This window comes from Lutra lutra, chromosome 1 (assembly GCF_902655055.1).
Source record: "Lutra lutra chromosome 1, mLutLut1.2, whole genome shotgun sequence".
In the NCBI taxonomy this organism is placed as follows: domain Eukaryota; kingdom Metazoa; phylum Chordata; class Mammalia; order Carnivora; family Mustelidae; genus Lutra; species Lutra lutra.
In genome coordinates, this window is record NC_062278.1 from 103,594,270 (window position 1) to 103,617,155 (window position 22,886).

Consider the following 22,886-nt stretch of genomic DNA (forward strand, 5'->3'; position numbering starts at 1 on the left):
GACAGTTCTGTCTAGTTTTGGAGTGTTCGAATAGAGAAAAGAAACATTCTGTTCCATTTATTCAGGAAAGGAATTTCTAGGCTAAATTACTGGTTTCAGTAATAAGTTTCATATTCTGACCAAGAAACATTATTTTTTTACCCTGGGGATAATGACTCATGCTCTTCTCAGAATTTTGCTTTTGTGTAAACTAAAGTGCAGTCATAAATACAGCACTGTTATTTGGATCTTAGTGCTAATGATACCATTGTGAGTAGACTAGTAATGGGTAAGAACACTAGTATTGTAAAGCCAATTGGAACAAAGGAGCCAAGCACAGGTTTTAATTAGCTGATTCCTAGAGATGTGAAAGTAGATTTTTTTAAACTAATAAGCTAATTATTGTGGTTTTGTTAATTATGCTATAAAAGTAGAACCCATACTTTTATCTTTGAGAAAAACTTTGAGACAAAAGGTGAATTTCTGACTTGCAGTATTGACAGTGGGAATACTTTAAAGAATTTTTTTCTGTGCCTTTTTTTCTTATGCCCCACCAAATTGGTGTGAGACTAACAAATTGTGACCACTTAGACCATTAAGCAACTATCAAATAGTAGAAATTATTAGTATTGACTAGATGAAGTTAAAAGTTTGTGGCCCAGGGGCGCCTGGGTGGCTCGGTCACTTAAGAAGAATTTGCCTTCAGCTCAGGTTATGATCTTAGGGTCCTAGGGTTGAGCCCCATGTCCGGCTCCCTACTCAGGAGAGCCTGCTTCTCCCTCTCCCTTTCCCACTCCCCCTGCTTTTGTCCCCTCTCTAGCTGTTTCTCTCTGTGTGTCAAATAAATAAACAAAATCTTAAAAATAAGTAAATCTTTTTAAAAATAAGTAAATGTTAATGGTCTAGTTTTGTTTAACCTTAATCTTGCAGTTAAGAAATAGAGGTTTGAATGTGCTTTTTATGTACCATAATAAATGTTTTCCACATTTTCATATCAGCCTTCTCCATCATGTATCCATCTCCGTAATAACCATTACTGAGCACAGACTCAAAAGTTTCTGTTCTTGTCCTCCACGGTGTCTCTCTCCAACTCCGGAACTCCCTTCTCTCTTCACTTTAGTATTTGCATTCATTCCCTTTCTTGAGTTATTACACCCTAGTGAATGTTTAGAACTTTAGCTCCTTTATCTGTTTCAAACTTCTTACATCTCACTCTGTGCCTTTATTTTACTTTCAGCAAGATTACCTAATAAATTGTAATGTGTGAAGCAGTTGTTGGGATAATAGTTTAATGACTTAGGTTAAATAACTGGTTTACAACTTTTTGTCAGTTGATACATTTTCCAAGGAAACACTTTAACTTACTGAATTATTATAAGTAATGTATTGTTTAATAATATGCCTTAGGTGGTCAACAGATGACATATTGAACATCAGTGAATAAAATAGAAATATTCTACTTACTGGTCACTTATGTTGCTATTTTTACAGTGACACCCATTTCAAATTGTCATTCACATTGCTTTCATTTTAAAGTATAATAACTATAGCTTTTCAGATATGTGGTGTATTACACCATATTAACTATAAGTGAACAATAAATGTTTAAAAAGACAAAGTAAAGACCATCTACTAATACTTCTCTCTTATCAAGTGGATTCTGAGGTACTGTGCCCATATTGTATTGGCTTAAAAAAATAGATTTTTAAAATATTTGTGCTTACGTGCCTCGACGTTGCCATGCTATCATTCATAGAACTTTCCTGTTCACATCTTGGCTAGGTGGTGCTTGTGCTGAAATTAAGCTCCTCTCTCTCTCTCTGATTGCACTTCTGAGAGCTCTGTCCTTTGCTTGCCAAATAGCTATTCAGCATTACTTCAAATTTTGCTTTAGTGAAATAGCCCCTTTATCATAGGTCAAATATTGAAGGATGATAAATCACTATTAAAGTTGGTCAATTATTACTTGCAGTGGAGTTTTTTCCCCATTACTATTAAATACTAAACTATTCTGTCATTGTCAGAAAATGGAGCAGATGGCATTTTGAATTTAGAATGTTGAGTTGGTAAAAAAATGAAAATAATACTCCAAAGCAAAGAGACCCTCTATGAAATATGTCTGGATTCTATTAGGTGAATATATTGTGTCTGCCAGTACCTCCAATCAAAGGTAGCTCTCTTTATTGGAGTGGACTAGATTGAACAATTACTATTTTATCATTTTGGGATTCTTTTCTCTTTGTCTGTGGACACAAACGACCTGTTCTGTACAAGGAAGAAAGAACAACTAGGTCTACTGAGAGATCTGTAGTTAACCCAAGTTTCACTTTATAATGGCAGTATAAGGTTGGTGTGCAAGACTCATCTTTTTATAATCAAGAAAGACCATAGGGTTAACCAGTGGAGTGCAAACGAGTTTTAATGCATCTAGACACTAGAGAGCTACCACCAGAAGGAATTATACCTGACTAGAATCCCCAGAAGTAATTAAACTATGTCTTCATCTCATGATATAAGGAAATAAGGTAGCTGTTCATGCTTGATGAGTAAAGAAAACAAAAAGAAATAGTGTGAAGCAAGTGTTTTCCAGAAGTTCATCCACCCTTACCCATAGCGCAGGAAGACTTGGAAGAAGATTCTTGAGGTATTCAAAGATATGGAAAGGCTTACAAAGGCATTATACTATACTAGAAAAATAAAATAAAGAAAAAAGAAAAAGTCATTTGATAAACTTGAAGTAAATTCTTACTCCTGATGGCTTATGGAAACCTCTTGCCTTCAATTTGTTACAGGTCTTTAAAAGAATAGTTAAGGGAGCTGGAAGACACATTGCTACAGTTACCTCTTTCTAGATGTTCTTATTTAAGATATTTAATCTAGATATTCTTGGGCTTCCCAGTGAATTTATCTAGCTAGGATCTGGATGATGTACCCTTTTTGTTTCTTCTTTCTCCATCATTAGCAGCCAGGAAATAACAATTTTACAAATCAACCAAGTCTAGGATGGTGTTAGATTCTTTAGGGCAAGAAAGAATGAAGTTACTTTTTGTGAAACCTCCAGGCTTTTGAAAAAAAAACAGGGGGGAGTTAGTTTTCATACTGATTTTAAGCTGAAAAGTAGAACCCTTTTATTCTTTTTTCTTAACCCATAAATCATGAAACAATGTGTGGATGGCACCATCTGTGCAATACCAAATAATAAATTGCTTTTGTTCCTGAAGCACATGAGTCTCATTTGTAAAGGGGAATTACTATGGACTACGAGCCCCATATTTTAGTTATCATCAGTAATAAGTTTGGTTGTAAACTGACTTGTAAAAGGTTAAACATTAAGGTCCTTTTCTCTTTATGTTCCCTTGCAGCCTGAAAAGTTTGCTTAACAGAAAATAGGAATAACATTTCAAGAGCACTGCCATATTTTGCATTTCCTTCCTTCCTTCCTTGCTGGGCTGGTCTCTGCATTGATCTCATATTGGTTAAGTTTTCATGGACACAACCAGGCACATAATTGGGGTTCTCTTTTCCCTATCTTGTTGAAGTATACTTTTGGCCCTTGAAGATGTAGATACACCTATACAATTTAAATATTTGAGGATTATTTCTCTCTTTATATGAAAGAGACTAGTTTGTAACAATTTACAAGGAAAGTTTTTTTCTCTTGTACAAAGTTACTCTCCATATTATACCAAATTTCCTTTAAATATTGCTTCAGTGAACCAGATAGTATATTATTTAATGTAGGAGATGAGCTGTGTTTTTGGTTTTTAGCCCAAAAAGATCATTCCTGCTTATTTTCAATCAAACCAAATATGATTAAAAGCCTTTTTTTTTAAATATGAAAAGAAAATCAGTGGTACGGTCTATATAATACCCTTTTACTTCTCTCTTTTCTTAACTGGTCATTATTTTTTTCAGTCCAAGAACCAAAAATATTTGTTACTATGACTTTGCATTTTCATCTCTATCACTCATTGCATTTTCTCTTTTTCTTTAAATAAGAAAACCAATATAATTTCATATATACATAAAAAGAAGTAGATTTTACCAATTATATATGATTCTAAAATAAATTTTTTTTTAAGATTTTAGTTATTTGACAGAGAGAGAGATCACAAGTAGGCAGAGAGGCAGGCAGAGAGAGGGAGGAAGCAGGTTCCCTGCTGAGCAGAGAGCCCAATGCGGGGCTCGATCCCAGGACCCTGAGATCATGACCTAAGCCAAAGGCAGAGGCTTAATCCACTGAGCCACCCAGGTGCCCCTAAAATAAGAATTTTTGTATATATTTCTTCTGCCATTTTCTTATGCTCTTGTTGACTTGTATTTGATTGTTTTTATGTTTTATCATTATTGAAATATATCAAATGTCCATTTGATGCTTATGCTCTACTGAGTGTATAAACTGAGTTCAACAGAGACAGGCCTCAGGATACCTGGGTGGCTCAGTAAGTTAAACATCTGACTTCAACTCAGGTCATGATCTCAGGCTCCTGGGATCAAGCCCCATACAGCTTCATGCTCAGTCAGGAGTCTGCTTTCCCTTTTCCCTCTGCCCGTCTCCCTACTCATGTGCTCGCTCTCACAAATAAATGAATAAAATCTTAAAGAAAAAAAAAAAAACAGGTACAGGCTTCATCCTTTAAGAATTTTGCAGTTCAATAAGAATACAGAGACAAATATAAAGATGAGGACAGAGACATTTATACAGATTTCAAATACATAAGTAAAATATTCTGCATCAAAATATTTTTTAATAATTATAAAATAAGCTGAAACACTTAAGTTCTGGCTCCTCTCTGGACCGATGGATCTAGATAGCATGGATCCAATAGATAAGAGAAGGAAACTTCTTTGAATTTCCATGCACCAAGCACTATGCTAGGATTTTACATATATTGTTTCATTTAACTCTTATCAATCATTGTGAGATAATAACTATTTTTATTCACTTTGTGCAAATAAGGAAACTCCTGGAAAAGTCTAAAGAATTGCAGAGTTCTCTTGGGGCACCTACGTGGCAGTCAGGCAACAGATTTTTGGTTTCTGCGCAGGTTGTGATGTCAGGGTTGTGAGATCGAGCTGCATGTCGGGCTCTGCACTCTCGGCAGAGTCTGCTTAGGACTCTTTCTTAACTATCCTTATGCCCCTTCCCCCCTCACCTTGCTTGCTCTCAAATAAATAAATAAAATCTTTAAAAAACAAAAAAAAAAGAATTGCAGATTTCTCCATAAGGTTGGTAGAGCTGAGGATGATAGAGCAATGATCTCAACAAAAGCAAAAACCCTGGTTAGACCATTTCTCTTCTACCCCTAGAACTAGACTGGGTTCATATATGTTGTTTTCTTTGCTACTCAACAGTGAATAATACCCTAGTTGAAAAAAATGTAGAGGTTTCCAAAATGTTTTCAGCTCCATTGATTATTTGTTCCAGGTATTAAGATGTTAAAGCTCAAGTCACTGGTTAGATTTTCTTTATGGAATCATTAGCTTTGTCCTTTGGGCAGAAAGAGGCACCCATGATTCTGTCCACCTGCCTTATCAGTACATGCCATCAGTCATAAGGTGGGCTGGTTAATAAGGAGAAATCAAAGAATTAGAGCAAAAGTATTCTACTACTAGAAAAATAAGGCAAAATATTAATGTGTTTTTCATTTGAAGTATTAGTCATTCTTTCAGTTCTATATTTTGGAATCATAGCTTACCAACTACTGCCATCTGGATCTAAAAACGTAAATGGGGTTTCTAGAGTTGCCTAATTTACTGTTGACTTTTGACTGCCTGCTGCTTGTTTTATGTGAAACTATGATAATCTGCCTTGACTCCCTCACAAAGAGAAAATAAATATTTCCTGGAAAACTCTATGTCACTGAAGAGTCATTTGTCTTTTTAAATTGAATGATATTCTGAAATATCTTTTTTTGTATTTTGTACCTTAACTATGTTTGCTTTTCCTCATAATCCTGTCTATATGTCTACCTATCACCTCTATCTACTAATATTTAGTCTCTTTTTGATCTTAAATTTTAAGAAATTTTATCACACACTAAAATTTGAATTTTCGGAGTTCAAATTGGGAAAATTAGTGACTCCGTATTTTGAGGTTTAGTGAGGTTTCTTTATATAAAATATAGAATTCAAGTTCCTTTTTTAATAATCTAAGATCAAGTATTAATCTATACTGAATTAGTAACTCTGATGCTTGTTTACCCTCAGTTCTGCTAGTCACACTAGATTCTTTTAACCCACCTAATAAAAAGTCCTTGTTCACATTTATTGATAATCAAAAGTCTACAGGGGCACCAGGGTGGCTTAGTTAGTTAACCATCTGCTTTCAGCTCAGGTCATGATCTCAGGGTCCTGGGATCAAGCCCTGTGTTCGACTCCCTGCTTAGCCAGGCGTCTACTTCACCCTCTTCCTCTGCCCCTCTCCCCACTCATGCTCTCTCTTTCTCTCTCTCAAAATAAATAAATAAAATCTTTAAAAAAAAAAAAAGTCTATGTTGACATAGACATTACTGACTTAGAACTTAATTATTTGTCATTATTTTTTTTTTAAATCGATTAGCACAGACCCTTCCTAAGCCCACCTATGAACCTCATATTTGGGAACTCTTGTTTTAAATAAATCATTAAATCTCTGAAATGTATTTTTAAATCTCTGAAGTGTATTTCACAGTATTATGAATTTAATAGTGAAAATGAATTATATTCCCTTCTAAAGGAATTTAAATTTTCTATATACCGGTCATGAGAACTCGATTTTCCACCCTGAAATTGTTAAGGTCTCTCTCTGAATAACTAAGAGAATGAGTTAAATCTGTTTTCTCATGGTCAGCTTGTAAAGGTCAGTGAAGGACAGCATTTTGAAAGAAGTGGATAAAATTCATCCCTCCAGCACTAGTGTATATTACAGCTGTCCCTTTGGACTCACTCCAACAACAGCTCAGTGACTCTTAGAGGAAGAAAATTTTAGAGGCCCCTACTGGGGCTCCTGGAAAATCATGCTGAAAAACACTTGTTTCCCATGCATTTCCACTACAGTAAAATGTGTTTAAAATTATGCTTCTTACCTTCAAATCCAGTTAGTCTCTCAGTGTTTTTGATTTCCCTTTATGTTTTCATCCATCTCTTTCTTCTATTAACTATTGCTACTTCTCTTTATTTCAGGCCCTGGGACTTCCCTTGGGCTAACTTTAACAATTTAGTTTTCCTACTTCTTATGCTCTAGGACTGTAGTGACCCCAAAAAAGATCCTATCCTGAAAAAGTTCATAGTCTAGTAGAAAGTCAAATATGGATATAGATAACTTCAGTAAGAATGTATTAAGGTACAATTATAGACATATATGTAAGAGTCTGGGTAACATTAAGAAAAGGGAGTAAGTCTACTTGTGATCTCTCTCTGTCAAATAAATAAATAAAATCTTTAAAAAAAAAAAAAAGAAAAGGGAGTAAGTAATGAAGTATTTAAAGTAACTTTTAAGGAGAGTAATCAGATCTTAGAATTATTAATCCAGATTTTAATCATGTTATTTCTGTAGCAAGTATAGAGGCAGGTTTTTATTTTGTCCTGATCAGACTAAAGTAAGGATCCATTTGGTAATGTAAAAAAACAGGGAAGTATATTTTCTAGTTAATGAGTAAATAAAGAGATGCAACTGAGTTAGCAGCAAAACTACATGTTAATGTTTTCTTGTTGAGCTCTCTGAGAATGAGGGTGGAAAATATCTTGTCAATATATATCTAAATATACTCATATATGTCCATTAAATCAAATAACATTGGTTAAAAGTATCAGTTAAATAAGAAATAAGTATTTGTAAAACTTTTGTTCATTCGGTAAATACTTAGGAAGCTTCTGTATTTGTGGAACATAGATATCTAGAAAACACAAGCTACTTATTTTAACAGATTATGGCTGTTTGAGGTGATTAAGCTGCCAGTGGAGTCAGTATAGCTATCCCCCTAAATTTCCAAGCATACATTTCAAAATAGCTTTCTTATTTTAATTTCTTTCTGATGCAGATGTAATATTATACTTTAAAAGCAAATAACTGTTTTAAATATAATACACTTTTGAAATTGAAGCCTGAATTAAAATATCTAATGTATACATTTTATTTTAAAGCAATCAAGTCAGAAAAAATCTCTGCAGTCTTAGAATGTATTTATAGAGACTCATAATTCATACATACATACTAGATTTTGGTTGCTGCATTTTGAGATGAATATTAATTAGCAAAAGAACACTTTAAGCAATGACAAAGATGAAGATAAACTATCTCTTGAATCATTGTTAAAGGAATTGGGGGTAAAAAGACCCAGAGAAAATTCTAATAGCTGACAGGCATGTGAAGAGATAGAAAAGGCAAAAATGATGGAATGAATTTTAGAAATAGTAACGTTTAGAGTTAACTTTAGAAGTGCTCCACAAAATTTTCTGTATCAGATAATGATCTCCCAACCTGAAAATGTTCAATTTAGTGACTTCTGAGATACTTTCCTATTTCAGGATCTTAACTTCACTGGCTTAAAATTAATGCCTCCTTTCCACCTCAGCCCTGAAGGACTTCAAGTGAAATTGTAGAATTGTGGTCCAAAAGGCAGGGTTAAGGATGATTTATTACGTGATGTCCATTTAGAAATTCTCCAGTTGGGGGCACCTGGGTGGCTTAGTTGTTAAGCATCTGACTCTTAATTTCAGCTCAGGTCATGGTCTCCGGGTCCTGAGATTGAGCCCCACATCGGGCTCCATGCTCAGCAGGGAGTCTGCTTGAGACTCTGCTCCTCAGTCCCTCACCTCACTAACACTCATACTCTTTCTCTGTCAAATAAATAAATAAATCTGTAAAAAAAAAAGAAAGAAAATTCTCAGATTGATTTATTGGGTAATTCTGATGCCTTATTAGAAGCCAGCAAACTTTTTTCTGTAAAGGACCAGATATTAAGTATTTTAAGCTCTGTCGTCTCTATAGCATCTGCTCAACTCTGTTGTTGTAGTGGGAAAACATCATTGACAATATACGAACACAGTTTATTGGCTGGGTTCCCATTTAAATTTATTTACAAAAGCAGATGTTGAGCTGGATTTGGCATGTGGGTCATAGTTTGACAATCTTTGCTTAAAACAATGAAACCTGAAAATACTGTTATATTAATATAAGCAAAGAAAGGCTTTGAATTAAAAAACAAATTGTTAAAATGTCATTGTCTTCTTGGGCTGAAAGAGAGCACATTAGATGTTTAAATTGTCCAATGAATTAAGAACCCCTCAACTAATAAAAGTCAAGTGACAGTGGAGACTCTGAGACTGTTTTTATTGTTCATTTCTGCTATTTTGTGCTTAAAGTTGTCTTTACTCCCGCTGAGCAATACCATTGCCCTCATTTGGACTGCTAATGCAGATCCAGCCCTAACCAAGAAATAAATGTGGGTTCAGGCCTTCTAAGAACCAAAGACTTTAAGTGCCTCCTGCCCAAACACAGTGAGTAACTGAAGAAGAGGAGGCTACTGTCACAGGCTGGCTGGAAAACAAGGAGATGGGGGCCACTTTAAAAAGCATCATCTCCAATCTGGGGTCTTTGGGGGTAGGGCCAAAAATACACTCAGACTCTTCAGTAATACTGAAGTGCTTTGCTGTATTGTGTTTCAGAATAGCACAGTAATTGGTTTTATAATAAGGATGTAATGCATCAAGAAAAGGGTAAATTGTGAGTTACATATACTTTTTTAAGAAAGCAGGAGCACCCCAATTGAAATAGCTTATCATTAGATATATAAAAAGTTAGGAAAAGTAAAACCAACTTATTTCCTAAGAGTCCTGAATAGTTCTGATTTTTCAGTATTAGAATATTTCGTTCTGACATACTGAATTCAAACGCTCAGTAGTGTTAAGGCTGAGGTCCGGTGCAGAGCCCCTTGTTCCAGGAAATTGGTCACAGCCAAAAAAAGGGTTACCCCTCACGGGTCACTCAGTATACATTGATTGGGAACCTAGTGCTAAACCATTGGCAGACCCTACTTCTGGGTCAGGGTTCCCCACATAGTGGAATAAAGTTCACAGCAATCTATGGAAAGTCAGCTCTCAACACAAGGGTTTGTAAAGAAAAGGAAAAAAACCAATAGAGTAGTTCTTTACTCTTAAAATATTTTATTTTTAGTGAATACATGTTGTGACTTCAAACTGCCAAATTATAGATTAAATTGAATATTAACTTTATAGTGATTTATTCCCCTCTATTGCTTTTCAAATAAGTTCCTTTGTAAATAGATTATGCACTTGCATTAGATAATTCCACCTTCTTTATCAGCATTTAATTTATGATTTAATTAATCAGCATTTAATTTCTTCTATAGTTAAAGGACCTTTTATTTAATTACATATGCATATTTAGTTACATATGCTGATTTCTTAACTCTAGGGATTTTTTTCCCCCAAAATTAGAGGAATTGAGAAGATACCATTTTTACACCTTGGTTTAATGCTTATTTGATTATATCCTGTTATTTGAAGAGAAACTTTTTTTTAGAAATCTGAAATTTAAAATCATGAAAAAAATGTAATATTCTTTTGCTCAAAATATTTTAGAAGACTCCCTTTACTTACAGCATACTACATAAAATTCAAACTCCTTAACAAGGAATCTGCGCACCTTTCTGGCCCCTGCCTACTTCTCCTCTCTCCCTCCTTGCTACAAACCCTACTTATTCCCATGCACTTCAAACTCAAGTAATAAAAAACAACTTGTATTGCTGGTAACAGGCTGTGTTTTTTCATGGTCTGTGACTTTGCACACATACTCTTGTGGCAATCTAAAACACTTTCCTCATGTCCAAGCTGCCCGTACCTTTCCTGCGATCCCTACTAATCTATAATATTCTACTTAAATTTTACCTCTCTGATGCCTTCCCTAACCTCCTCAAGCAGTTGGAGATTTCCCGTGACTTAAATTCATATTCTGTCCTACAACAATTTTTCATTGTCAACGTTGTTCTTATCTTTCATTCCCCAGTGAACTCTGAGTCCCTCAACAACCGAAGTGAAAACATTTATTTACCTTAGTTTTCATAGCACATTTAGCTTAGAGCCCAGAACAAGTAGATATCCCTCCAAAAAAAGGCAGAGGGGGTTAGCAAGGGATTTCTTACTTAAGCTGTAGATAACTGTACCATTTCAATAGGAATATTAGGAGTCCAGGAAACTAGAGACAGCTATGAAAGTACCAGCCTCTGAGCCACTCAGTACTATTCCAGTCCTGTAGGTGAGCGTGGCATTACCAGTGCTACCTTCAAGGTTTAGCTCTTGAAACTAGCACTCCTTTATAAGGCTCCTTATTACTTGCCTCCCACTGTAAAAGAACTCAAGCTGCTTTTTCCAATCCCTATCTGGTGCCAGCCCTGGATAATTCATAAGCTTGAAAAGGTAGTGTGGGTGTACTTTGCAGGTTTATTAATAGTTAACATTTATTGAATGCTTACTGTATGCCAGTCTCTTTGCTTACATGTTTTTCATATATTATCTCATACAACAATCTGATGAATTTTCTGCCATTATCCCAACTTAACAAAACAGGATGGGGAAAATGAAGTTCAGTGAGATGAATTAAACCGAAGCAAAGCAGCTATTTACTAAGGCAGTGAGAATTTGAATCCAGTGTAACTTTAGAGCCCATTTTCTTATGTACCACCAATGAGTATTACCTGGTCATAACTGAAACCCAAATAGCAGCATGGTTACAGTGTGTACTTTGAAATCATCTAGACCTGGATTCAAAATCTGTATCTAACATTTGTGAGCTCTGAGCTAATGATTTGTACAGAGTAAGGCCTGACATCAGAAGACAAAGTTAATATCCTCTCTCTTCTATTTAGTACTACCACAGTGCCACATTGCCTGCCTTCCAGAATCTCCAAGTGTTTTATGGCTATGATCACATTTATTCTCTTAATGAGAAGGGTGTGTCTTGGATATTCAATAATCGTTAACTGACCATAAATATACTATAGTAGGATAAAGATTAGAACCAGTAATCTCTCTGCTATACTAACCTTCTCTTTTGCTAATTTTTAGGGAACATATGAGACTCTGAGATGTTATATATTATATAAAATAGTTGCCCTTGTGATTCCATAATGTGGACCTGTTAGCACCATTCAACAAAGAAAACTATAAACACAGCTGCTGTTTTGGTGTGGCTTGTGGTTTAGTTTTGTTGTTATTTGAACTTTTTGTGCAGGCAGGTCATCATTTAAAAGTAGTCATTTGGCATTTCCCTTGCATTCTTCAATTTTTTTTGTATGTTTTAAAAAGCTTAGCTTCAGTCACTTCTATAATTATGCCCACAGATTGGTCCATCTGGTCTTTTTACTAACCAATGAATTTTCATTTAGAAATGTAAGAAATAGAATAATTGTGCTTTAAATCCTATAACTTCAGTGGGTCTCATAAATTTGAAGAAACGTTTTCAACTATTAAAAATCGTTTTTACATTCTCTATTGTCTTCCAGCTGATTTCTATTATTTCTAGAGATGGGGGAGGGTTTGAAATTTTTGCTGTTTCTATTTCTCACCTCCTTCATGTATTGGAACTTTGAAGCATACTATAAGTACTTGTTTGCAACCTAGAGACAGCAAAAACGTCTGCTCAAAGTAGACCCTGTTGCCCTTTCTGGCTCACACTGGCTGTAAGGTGAAAGATGTATTGTAGGGGGCAATCCTAGATCCAGGGACACCATTTAGGCCTAAGTAGTGGTCCAGACAAGAAATATTGTGGCCTGACCGAAGATACTAAGAGTAGTAGTGGAGTATGCAGATTCTGGAGATAGAATCAACAGTTTGTTGATGTTGAGGGCATGACATACAGGAGTCAGAAAAGACAAGTTTCTGGATTTAATTACCTGTGAATTTAATTATCCTATACCCAACAAACCAATAATCTTCATACTTTTAACTTTGCCTTGGAAGGGCAAGGGCCCTGTCATCTTCAAACTGTCATATTCCCAGGACCTAACATGGTCCTGTGGAAAAGCCCCAGTATTTTTTTTTTTAGCTCCAATACATTTTTAGTGAATAAACAAAGTATCATGTATGACTGTTGTCCATGGTGCCTGATAGAATAATCAAATATAGTAAGTTATCTGGGACCTTTTGATTCATTTCTCTAGCTTTCATTTCTTTTTTATAGTCTCTCAGTTTACCTTTTCCTGTGCCTTTATAGTATAGCTTGCTGAATAAAAGAAAATATGAACAACAAAAAATAAACTTGTGGCTTTGTGGATTTTGTAGTATCTTCTAAAGAATCCCAGAGATTGTTGACATCTTTAAAAATGAGGACTTCAAATCCTAATAATACTTGGTATTTTTAAAAATATAACAAGTACTTAACACTGTTAAAACATTTTACTAACAGAGTCAGTGGGTCTCATTTGTGTGTAGATCAGTTCATTTCAATCAGAAGTATTAGGGCTGGGTTCTTTGATAAAGTAGATGGATCATTCAAATTTATCATCATATCTCAAGGAAAATGCATTGATGACACTTTATATTATAGTGAATATATACACAGATTATACTCTAAAAGCAGAATGGTCTAAAATGTCACTTGACAATAATACAAAGAAGGAGATCACAAAGGTTAATTTAAGAAAAAGACTAGCCATGTAATTTCTCATTACCACAGGGTAGAGAGATAGGGAGTGAAAAGGAAGATATGACTTCTCTCATCTTTACTCGCCTTTAAAATGAGAGCAGTGGACCCATGATCTTTCCAGTCCAAATTCTGTTGCTCCATAAAATAGAATGATTAAAGTGATATGTGATGGGAATTTTAGTTTCAATGTTCTTCCCATAGGGTCGGCTCTGTCTTGGTAAGACCTGACCTTTAAAAATCTATTAAAATAATACGTTTTTAACTAAATGATTTTATTAAATAATTAAATACAAGTGCTTTTTCTAATTCCTCCTTTGGAATCCATTCTTTCAGCCTAATTTGGAGCAAGAGCCCCTGTCAAAATATTTAAGATGAATTATTAATACCCTAATCAATTCAAACTACAGAAAATGAGTTTTTACATTTAGTAATGCCATAAATATATTCTCCAGTAGTTTTTCTTTTAACATATTTTTTTCCCCCTTTGGTTTAGATTTCTGCTTTGGGACAGCCACTCATCTAATTCCTTAAAATAGTTTTATATGTAAAACTTGAAAAGGATCAGAACAATGCCTCCAAGACCATCATCAGGTGAACTGTGGGGCATCCACTTGATGCCCCCAAGAATCCTAGTAGAATGTTTACTACCAAATGGAATGATAGTGACGTTAGAATGCCTCCGTGAGGCTACATTAATAACTATAAAGCATGAATTATTTAAAGAAGCAAGAAAGTACCCTCTCCATCAACTTCTTCAAGATGAATCTTCTTACATTTTCGTAAGTGTTACCCAAGAAGCAGAACGGGAAGAATTTTTTGATGAAACAAGACGACTTTGTGACCTTCGGCTTTTTCAACCCTTTTTAAAAGTAATTGAGCCAGTAGGCAACCGAGAAGAGAAGATCCTCAATCGAGAAATTGGTATGACAGTTTTTGTCTCAATGGCATTGTTGTCCTATTCTAAAAGCAAATAACTATGAAACTTAACTATTTTCTCATTACTGAAATATTTGTCTGAATCTGTTAACTGACTTTGTAACCTTAAATAAATAGATTTTGAAATAAAAACCATTACAAATCAAAAGTATTTTTTGACTACTTGGCCAAGGAACTATTTTTAATAATATCCTATAAATTTTTCTTTAAGAAAGTTGTTATGTCCCAGTTTGGTTTTGTTACTCTTTTTAAAAATTACATGGATGTTTGCTTCCTTTTCTCCAAGCTGCGGGAATATATTATGTGTTATATGTTAAAAATATTTGAGTCTTTGTCAACTCTTACTTTATGTATTCATCAAAATTTCTTTAAACCCAGAGAGACTTCTTTATTGTACTCTTCCAAATGTGTCAAGTTCCCCATTTGTAAGAAACATGTTTGTACTATATGTTTAAGAGAATGTTATATTCTTTATATAATTTTTTTAAGGTTTTGCTATTGGCATGCCAGTGTGTGAATTTGATATGGTTAAAGATCCAGAAGTACAGGACTTCCGAAGAAATATTCTGAATGTTTGTAAAGAAGCTGTGGATCTTCGGGATCTTAATTCACCTCATAGTAGAGCAATGTATGTCTATCCTCCAAATGTAGAATCTTCACCAGAACTGCCAAAGCACATATATAATAAGTTAGATAAAGGTAAGAAACTTGTCAATCTACCATAATTGGTCACTATAGTAAAAATTTCTATCTCCTTTTATCTCACCTAGATGAGAAGCTTCTTGAAGACAGGGACTGTTTATACTGACAAGATATGGCTGAGTGCCAAATATATATGCATGTAATAAATATTTATTGATTGAATTGTGAACGTACAGTGCTGATCCCAGTGAATTGTGTATCTTAACAATAAAACTAAAGAACTTTGCGTTTGAAATTCATTGTTACACAGTTACAACTGATTATCTTTTTACAAATAAAAAATGTAAATAGAAATACTTTATGAAATTTTGGGAAAACTTTGCATATAAATAAATTTCTTAATATTAAATGCAATAATTAAATCTGATCAAGAGTGATAATATATAGATTGACTTTTGACATTTAATATATCAATTTCTAGAATTAAGTGAACATGGAAATTTATACATTCTGGGGAAATGGAAATGTCCTTTGTATCAGATAAACATTCTGTATTTTTCAAGATAACAAAGTGAAGTTTTCAATTTGAAGTTTTAGAGTAAGTTAGCTTTCACACACTATTAAATACAAAATTCTGTTGGTAGATGAGTTAAGACATCTTATTACTATTTCACTCTTATTATTCAAAATAGTTTAAAGCAGTATAATGTAAAAACCTTCATTTGAAATTCTTTTCTACTTTAGCATACCTTCTAAAGTGAAAGTCTCTCTTCATTTTCCACCAACATTCTTTATGAAACTTTTCCTATAGAAAAGTTGAAAGAATTATACTGTGAACACCTGGACCACTCTACCGTAATTTTATTCTTTCCATTTTCATCATCTTCTCTCCTTCCTCCCAGCTTAATTGATCTTAAAAGGAAAACATTTAAAAATTCATATTCTTCTTCTACCACCTTTTCTCTCCTTCTGATTCAGAATTTGCATTAAGTCTCCATGATTCTTTCCCATAGTTGCCAAAAACTCTTCTACTTTAGGTACTGTTGAACCTTTGATACCATCATGAGTCACTCTTCACAGGGGTTGTACTCAGGAAGTATGTGATGCAGCTTAGGATGGAAATTAGCTTGACTCAGGTATTGTGACCCACTAGTTACAGTTTTGCATACTTGTCATGAAACATGAGATTTGGGCATGGCCGGGCAGCCCTGTCATATTTGAAAGATTTGTGATTTCTGCCTGATATTTACCTGTATTTAATTAGTTTGATTATAAGTCATTTCTGATTATGGTTAGAATAATGGTAGTACATAATACATACTTTTTAAAATTTGTATCTTGAAAAATGAAATATATATGGTGATTGCATCTACTAATGTTTCCCTGTTATAGGGCAAATAATAGTGGTGATTTGGGTAATAGTTTCTCCAAATAATGACAAGCAGAAGTATACTCTGAAAATCAACCATGACTGTGTGCCAGAACAAGTAATTGCTGAAGCAATCAGGAAAAAAACCAGAAGTATGTTGCTATCATCTGAACAACTCAAACTCTGTGTTTTAGAATATCAGGGCAAGTATATTTTAAAAGTGTGTGGATGTGATGAATACTTCCTTGAGAAATATCCTCTAAGTCAGTATAAGGTGAGTAACAAGCTTCAAAAATATTAATGTGAAATGTAAAAGTTGGGGACAAGTATCTGTATTTTTAGGACATTTTGAAAATTCAATGATTAGTATTAATGAATAGCTTCATAAGTTTATTTTTAATACTCTGTAATTATTTTGGGCAGCTGGGTGGCTCAGTCAGTTTAGCGTCTGCTTCAGTTCAGGTCATCATCTTGGGGTCCTAGGAGCAAGCCCCACATCAGGCTTCCTGCTCAGTGGGGTTCCTGCTTCTCCCTCTCCTTCTGCTTGTGCTTTCGCTCTCTCTCTCACTCTCTCTCAAAGAAATAAATAAATAAATTTTTTTTTAGTTTAAAAAAAATCCTGTATTTAATTTGAGAGATTGATGATGAATTTGAGAGAACAGATGCTTTTTTTTCCTTTAGATTTTATGTATTGATATTTTGAGTCCAACTATAGATACATGGATAAGCTGATTAACATTGTTCAGATATAAACAGTGTTTTCATAATGAGTATCCTCTGGTCATTGTTTTTAATTCTTTTTTTCTTATTTATTTATTTATTTATTTATTTTTGCTTACATGTTTGTTGCTTTTAAAATGAAACACCTTTTAAGAAATGGCTTTTTCCCTCCCCTCTTAATCTTTTATAGTACATAAGAAGCTGTATAATGCTGGGGAGGATGCCCAATTTGATGCTGATGGCTAAAGAAAGCCTTTATTCCCAACTGCCAATGGACTGTTTCACAATGCCTTCATATTCCAGACGCATCTCCACAGCTACACCATATATGAATGGAGAAACATCTACAAAATCCCTTTGGGTTATAAATAGTGCACTCAGAATAAAAATCCTTTGTGCAACCTATGTGAATGTAAATATTCGAGACATTGACAAGGTAAAATCAAGGGTTGATGCTTATTATATAAATTACATAAACTTTTTTACTGAACTATGTATAATAATCTGTTGGCCTGTGCTGTTTTCAGATAGCTAGAAAACCACTCCTCTCCCTTAGCTGTGCACCATTTACAGTCCTTTGTCTGTAATGCTAATATCCATAATTCTAATATTCTAATCATTTTAATTTCCATAATCTAAGTCCTTAAAACCATGAGTTTTATAGAATTCATTTGGCAGCAAAACCTGACCTAACCTGAAGCAAGAATTTTTGTAGCTTTTATATATCGCATTTAGTGTAAATATGCATATGTTTTGTTGCAGAAATATTAATGTCTTTATGGAGTACTGTTGCAACTGCTAAGAATATGCAGTGATATTTAGCATATGTACCAATTTATCTTTCTATAATATGAAAAACTCTGAATTATATACCTGGCCTAAAGGGATTGTGTAATAATATTGGTTCTGTAATGTGTATATATATTTTGTTTGTGTGTATTTTTATACACATACTCTTTTTTTTCTTTTTTAAGATCTATGTTCGAACAGGTATCTATCATGGAGGAGAACCCTTATGCGATAATGTGAACACTCAAAGAGTACCTTGTTCCAATCCCAGGTAAGGAAGTATATGGATTTGTATTTCCAAAAGCCATGTTAGTATTTAGCAGTGTAATCAATAAAAGTAGTAAATTTTTTTTTGCATCATTAGTTTTATAACAAGTCATTTAAATTAACCAGACACTTACACATAGACCATAAGAACTTTCAGTCAAATGAATATCTTTCACAGGTTCATTTTGTCAGTTCTTCATAAAATGTTATCTGAAGGGTTATTCAGATTTTCTCTTCCCATTATATCAAGTAGAGAACAGAATATGGTTACATTTTGTGCTGATGATTCCCCACATTAGATCCATAAACCTAGATTTTTTTCTTAACCTCCATTTACATTTACATTAGAAGAAATGAGAGTTGGCAAACAACTTCAGAGCCAGACTACTTTGAGGCACTCATATCACTTAGAAGAGTAGATCTTTATGACATTTAAATAAAGAGTCTTTGGGAACAAATCCATTTCTGAGGGGGAGTTTGGAGGAACATTTTAAATGATTACTGCCTAGAAATGCAATGAAGAAATAAAAGGTAATATAATCCAACAGTTTGCCATCCTGCTATTTCTTTGGCTCTTTATAGAATCATTTGGGAATTAAGAGTCTACCCTGAATATAATAGAAACATTTTAAGAGCACTCAAATTGTTACTAAAGATTAAAGGTGAATTTTGTAGACTAGCAATAGAGACAACTAGTAAAACCTCCAGAAGTAAATTTTGTAATGAATTTAGACTGAGTTTAAGAGAATCAAGAAAAAGTTCTGGTCTTGTAATTAAGTTGCTAGAGATGGCCACCATTCTAGAGCCTAGGTGAAGTTCAAAGAGGTGATAGCTTTCTCTACTAGGAGGAAGTAAAATAATTCCTTACCCTACCTGAACTATTGTCAGTCAGAAGTACATCATTTAGTTAGAAGTTACACTGTGAAACAACTACAGGATCTTTTTAAATTTTTGTTGTAGCAGGAAAAGTTTATTTCCCACCCATACTGCATGTATTTCACAGGTTGGGTGGGGTGTCTGTGTGAGGAAAACAGTGAGAAAAAGAGTATTTGAAGAAATACTGGACAAAAATTTTCCAAACTTGTTGAAAACTATAAGCATTCTAAGAAGTTCAGCAAGCTCCAACCAAAGACCCCAAAATAATATTGGGTATATATATCCTATTTATTTCAAGTACTTAAAGTAAACTAGTTTTATAAAAGTAAAAGGTAAATTTGTTTAATAATATGAGATTAAAAGCTCAAAATTTTAGTAAATTAGCTATTTAGATAGGACTTAAATTTGATTATCTTTTCTTCAAGAATTCTCTAGTTTAGAACTTCAGGCCAGTATCTCTGAAGAGCATAGATGGAAAAATCCTCAACAAAATATTAACAAACTAAATCCAACAATACGTTAAAAAAATCATTCACCACAATCAAGTGGGATTTATTCCTGGTTTAGTAGTACAGATCGGTCAACATGATACCATACATCAATAAGAGAAAGAATAAAAACCATATGATCTTTTCAATAGATGCAGAAAAATCCCTTGACAAAGTATGATAAAACTTTCAACACAGTATGTTAGTGGGAATATACCTCAACATAATAAAGGTCATCTATTTAAAACCTACAGCTAACATCATACTCAGTGTTGAAAAATTGGGGTCTTTCTCCTTAAGATCAGGAACAGGACAAGGATGTCCACTCTTACCACTTTTACTCAGCATAGTACTAGAAATCCTAGCCACAGCAATCAGACAAGAAAAAGGAATAAAAGGCATCCAGATTGGTGAGGAAGAAGTGAAACTTCCACCATTTGCAGATGACATGATACACTATATAGAAAATCCTAAAGACTCAATGTTGAAAAAGAAAACCAAAGCTGAAGGCATCACAATTCCAGACCTTAAGCTGTAATCATCAAGACACTATGGTAATGGCACAAAAACAGACACATCGATAAATGGGACAGAATAGCGAACCCAGAAATGGATGCTCAGCTCTTTGGTCAGCTAATCTTCGACAAAGCAGGAAAGACTATCCAGTGGAAAAAAGACAGTCTCTTCAACAGATGGTTTTGGGAAAATTGGACAGCCACATGCAGAAAAATGAAACTGGACTACTTTTTTACACTATACACAAAAATAAACTCAAAGTGGATGAAAGACCTAATGTGAGACAGGAATCCATCAAAATCCTTGAAGAGAATACAGACAGCAACTTCTTGCTAGACACATATTTAAAGGTAAGGGAAACAGAAGCAAAAACGAACTATTGGGACTATATTAAAATAAAAAACTTCTGCATGAAAAAGGAAACAATCAACAAGGGGCGCCTGGGTGGCTCAGTGGGTTAAAGCCTCTGCCTGCAGCTCAGGTCATGGTCTCAGGATCCTGGGATCGAGTGTCGGGCTTTCTGCTCAGCAGGGAGCCTGCTTCCTCCTCTCTCTCTCCCTGCCTCTCCACCTACTTGTGATCTCTATCAAATAAATAAAAATCTTTAAAAAAAAAAAAAAAGAAAGAAAAGAAAAAGGAAACAAAACTAAAAGACAGCCTCTGAAGGTCAACAAATGACAATAAAGGGTTAGTATCCAAAATATATAAAGGACTTATAAAACTCAACACCCAAACACCAAATAACCCAATTAAAACATGGGCAGAAGATATGAACAGACATCTCCAAAGAAGTCAGACATCCAGGTGGCCAATAGACACATGAAAAGATGGTCAGTATTACTCATCATCAGGGAAATGCAAATCAAAAGTACAAAGAGATACTACCTCATACCTGTCAGAGTGACTAAAATAAAAAACACAAGAAACAACAGTGTTGGAGAATTTATGGAGAAAAAGGAACACTTGTGCCCTATTGCTGGGAATGTAAACTGGTGCAGTCACTGTGGAAAACAGTAAGGAGGTTCCTCCAAAAATTAAAAAAGGACCACCCTATGAACCAGTAATCTCACTACTAGATTTACCGGAAGAATATGGAAACACTAATTTGAAAAGCTATGTGTCCTCCTATATTTATAGCACTGTTATTTACAATAGCCAAATTATGGAAGCAGCCCAAGTGTTCATTGATGGATGGATGGCTAAAGAGCTGTACATACACAAACACACAGGAATATTATTCAGCCATCTAAAAAAATCTTGCCATTTGCAGCAACATGAATGAAGCTAAAGAGTATAATGCTAAGCAAAATGAGTCAGAGAAAGACAAAATACCATACCATATGATTTCAGTCATGTGGAATTTAAGAAACAAAACAAATGAGCAAAGTGGGAAGAAGGAGACAAACCAAGAAACAGACTTTTAACTATAGAGAACAGAGGGTTACCAGAGGGGAGGTTTTGGGGGGATGGACAAAACAGGTGATGGGGATTAGGAGTACACTTATGATGAGTACTGTATAGAAGTGTTGAATTACTGCATTGTACACCTGAAACTAATATAACAGTGTATACTTAGCTATATTGGAATTAAAATTAGAACATTTAATAAAAAAGAATTCTTTAGTTAATACCACCTCACACCAGTCAGAATGGCTAAAATTAACAAGTCACGAAATGACAGATGCTGGCGAGGATGCGGGGAAAGGGGAACCCTCCTACACTGTTGGTGGGAATGCAAGCTGGTGTAGCCACTCTGGAATACAGCGTGGAGGTTCCTCAAAAAGCTGAAAATAGAGCTACCTTATGACCAAACGAGTGCACTGCTGGGTATATACCCTAAAGATACAAACGTGGTGCTCTGAAGGGGCACATGCACCCGAATGTTTATAGCAGCAATGTCCACAATAGCCAAACTGTGGAAAGAACCTAGATGTCCATCAATAGATGAATGGATAAAGAAGGTATGGTGTATATATATACAATGGAATACTATGCAGCCATCAAAAGAAATGAAATCTTGCCATTTGCAACGACATGGATGGAACTAAAGTGTATTATGCTTAGCGAAATAAGTCAATCGGAGTAAGACAACTATCATATGATCTCCCTAATATGAGGAAGTGGAGATGCAGTGTGGGGATTTGGGGGTAGGAAAAGAAAAAAATGAAAGAAGATGGGATTGGGAGGGAGACAAACCATAAAAGACTCAATCTCACAAAACAGGCTGAGGGTTGCTGGGGGTCGGGGAGTCAGGAGAGGGTGGTGGGGATATAGACATTGGGGAGGGTATGTGCTATGGTGAGTGCTGTGAAATGTGTAAACCTGGCGATTCACAGACCTATACCCCTGGGGATAAAAATACATCATATGTTTATTAAAAATTTTTTAATTAATTTAAAAAAAAAAGAATTCTCTAGTTAAAGGGTAAAATCCCTATGGTAATAGTATTAGGATTTAAGTAGATTTCTAATTTTTCTGTATTCACAAAATTAAAATCAAGGATAAAGAATATGAAGTTATTAGAAGGGTAGAAAAGTTGATTTTTAAAAAATTCTTACTGAGATTGATTATTCTAAATCTGTACTTCCATATGCTAAATAAAGTAGAAACTTAATGATTTCTTCATAGATGTTACCAGTCCTCTCCCAAAATCAAAATA

General features: G+C 34.5%; 1 protein-coding gene across 1 annotated transcript in view; it reads left to right on the top strand.

Annotated features, from left to right (window-relative positions):
* The window catches only part of PIK3CA (phosphatidylinositol-4,5-bisphosphate 3-kinase catalytic subunit alpha), an 84,695-nt gene that overhangs the window by 34,688 nt on the left and 27,121 nt on the right, over window positions 1-22,886 (top strand). Inside the window, exons 2-6 of the mRNA XM_047730953.1 lie at window positions 14,118-14,545; window positions 15,050-15,259; window positions 16,595-16,845; window positions 17,482-17,727; window positions 18,266-18,351. Of these exons, the coding sequence (XP_047586909.1) occupies window positions 14,194-14,545; window positions 15,050-15,259; window positions 16,595-16,845; window positions 17,482-17,727; window positions 18,266-18,351 (1,145 nt within the window). The 5' untranslated portion in view covers window positions 14,118-14,193. The remainder of the gene's footprint in view (window positions 1-14,117; window positions 14,546-15,049; window positions 15,260-16,594; window positions 16,846-17,481; window positions 17,728-18,265; window positions 18,352-22,886) is intronic.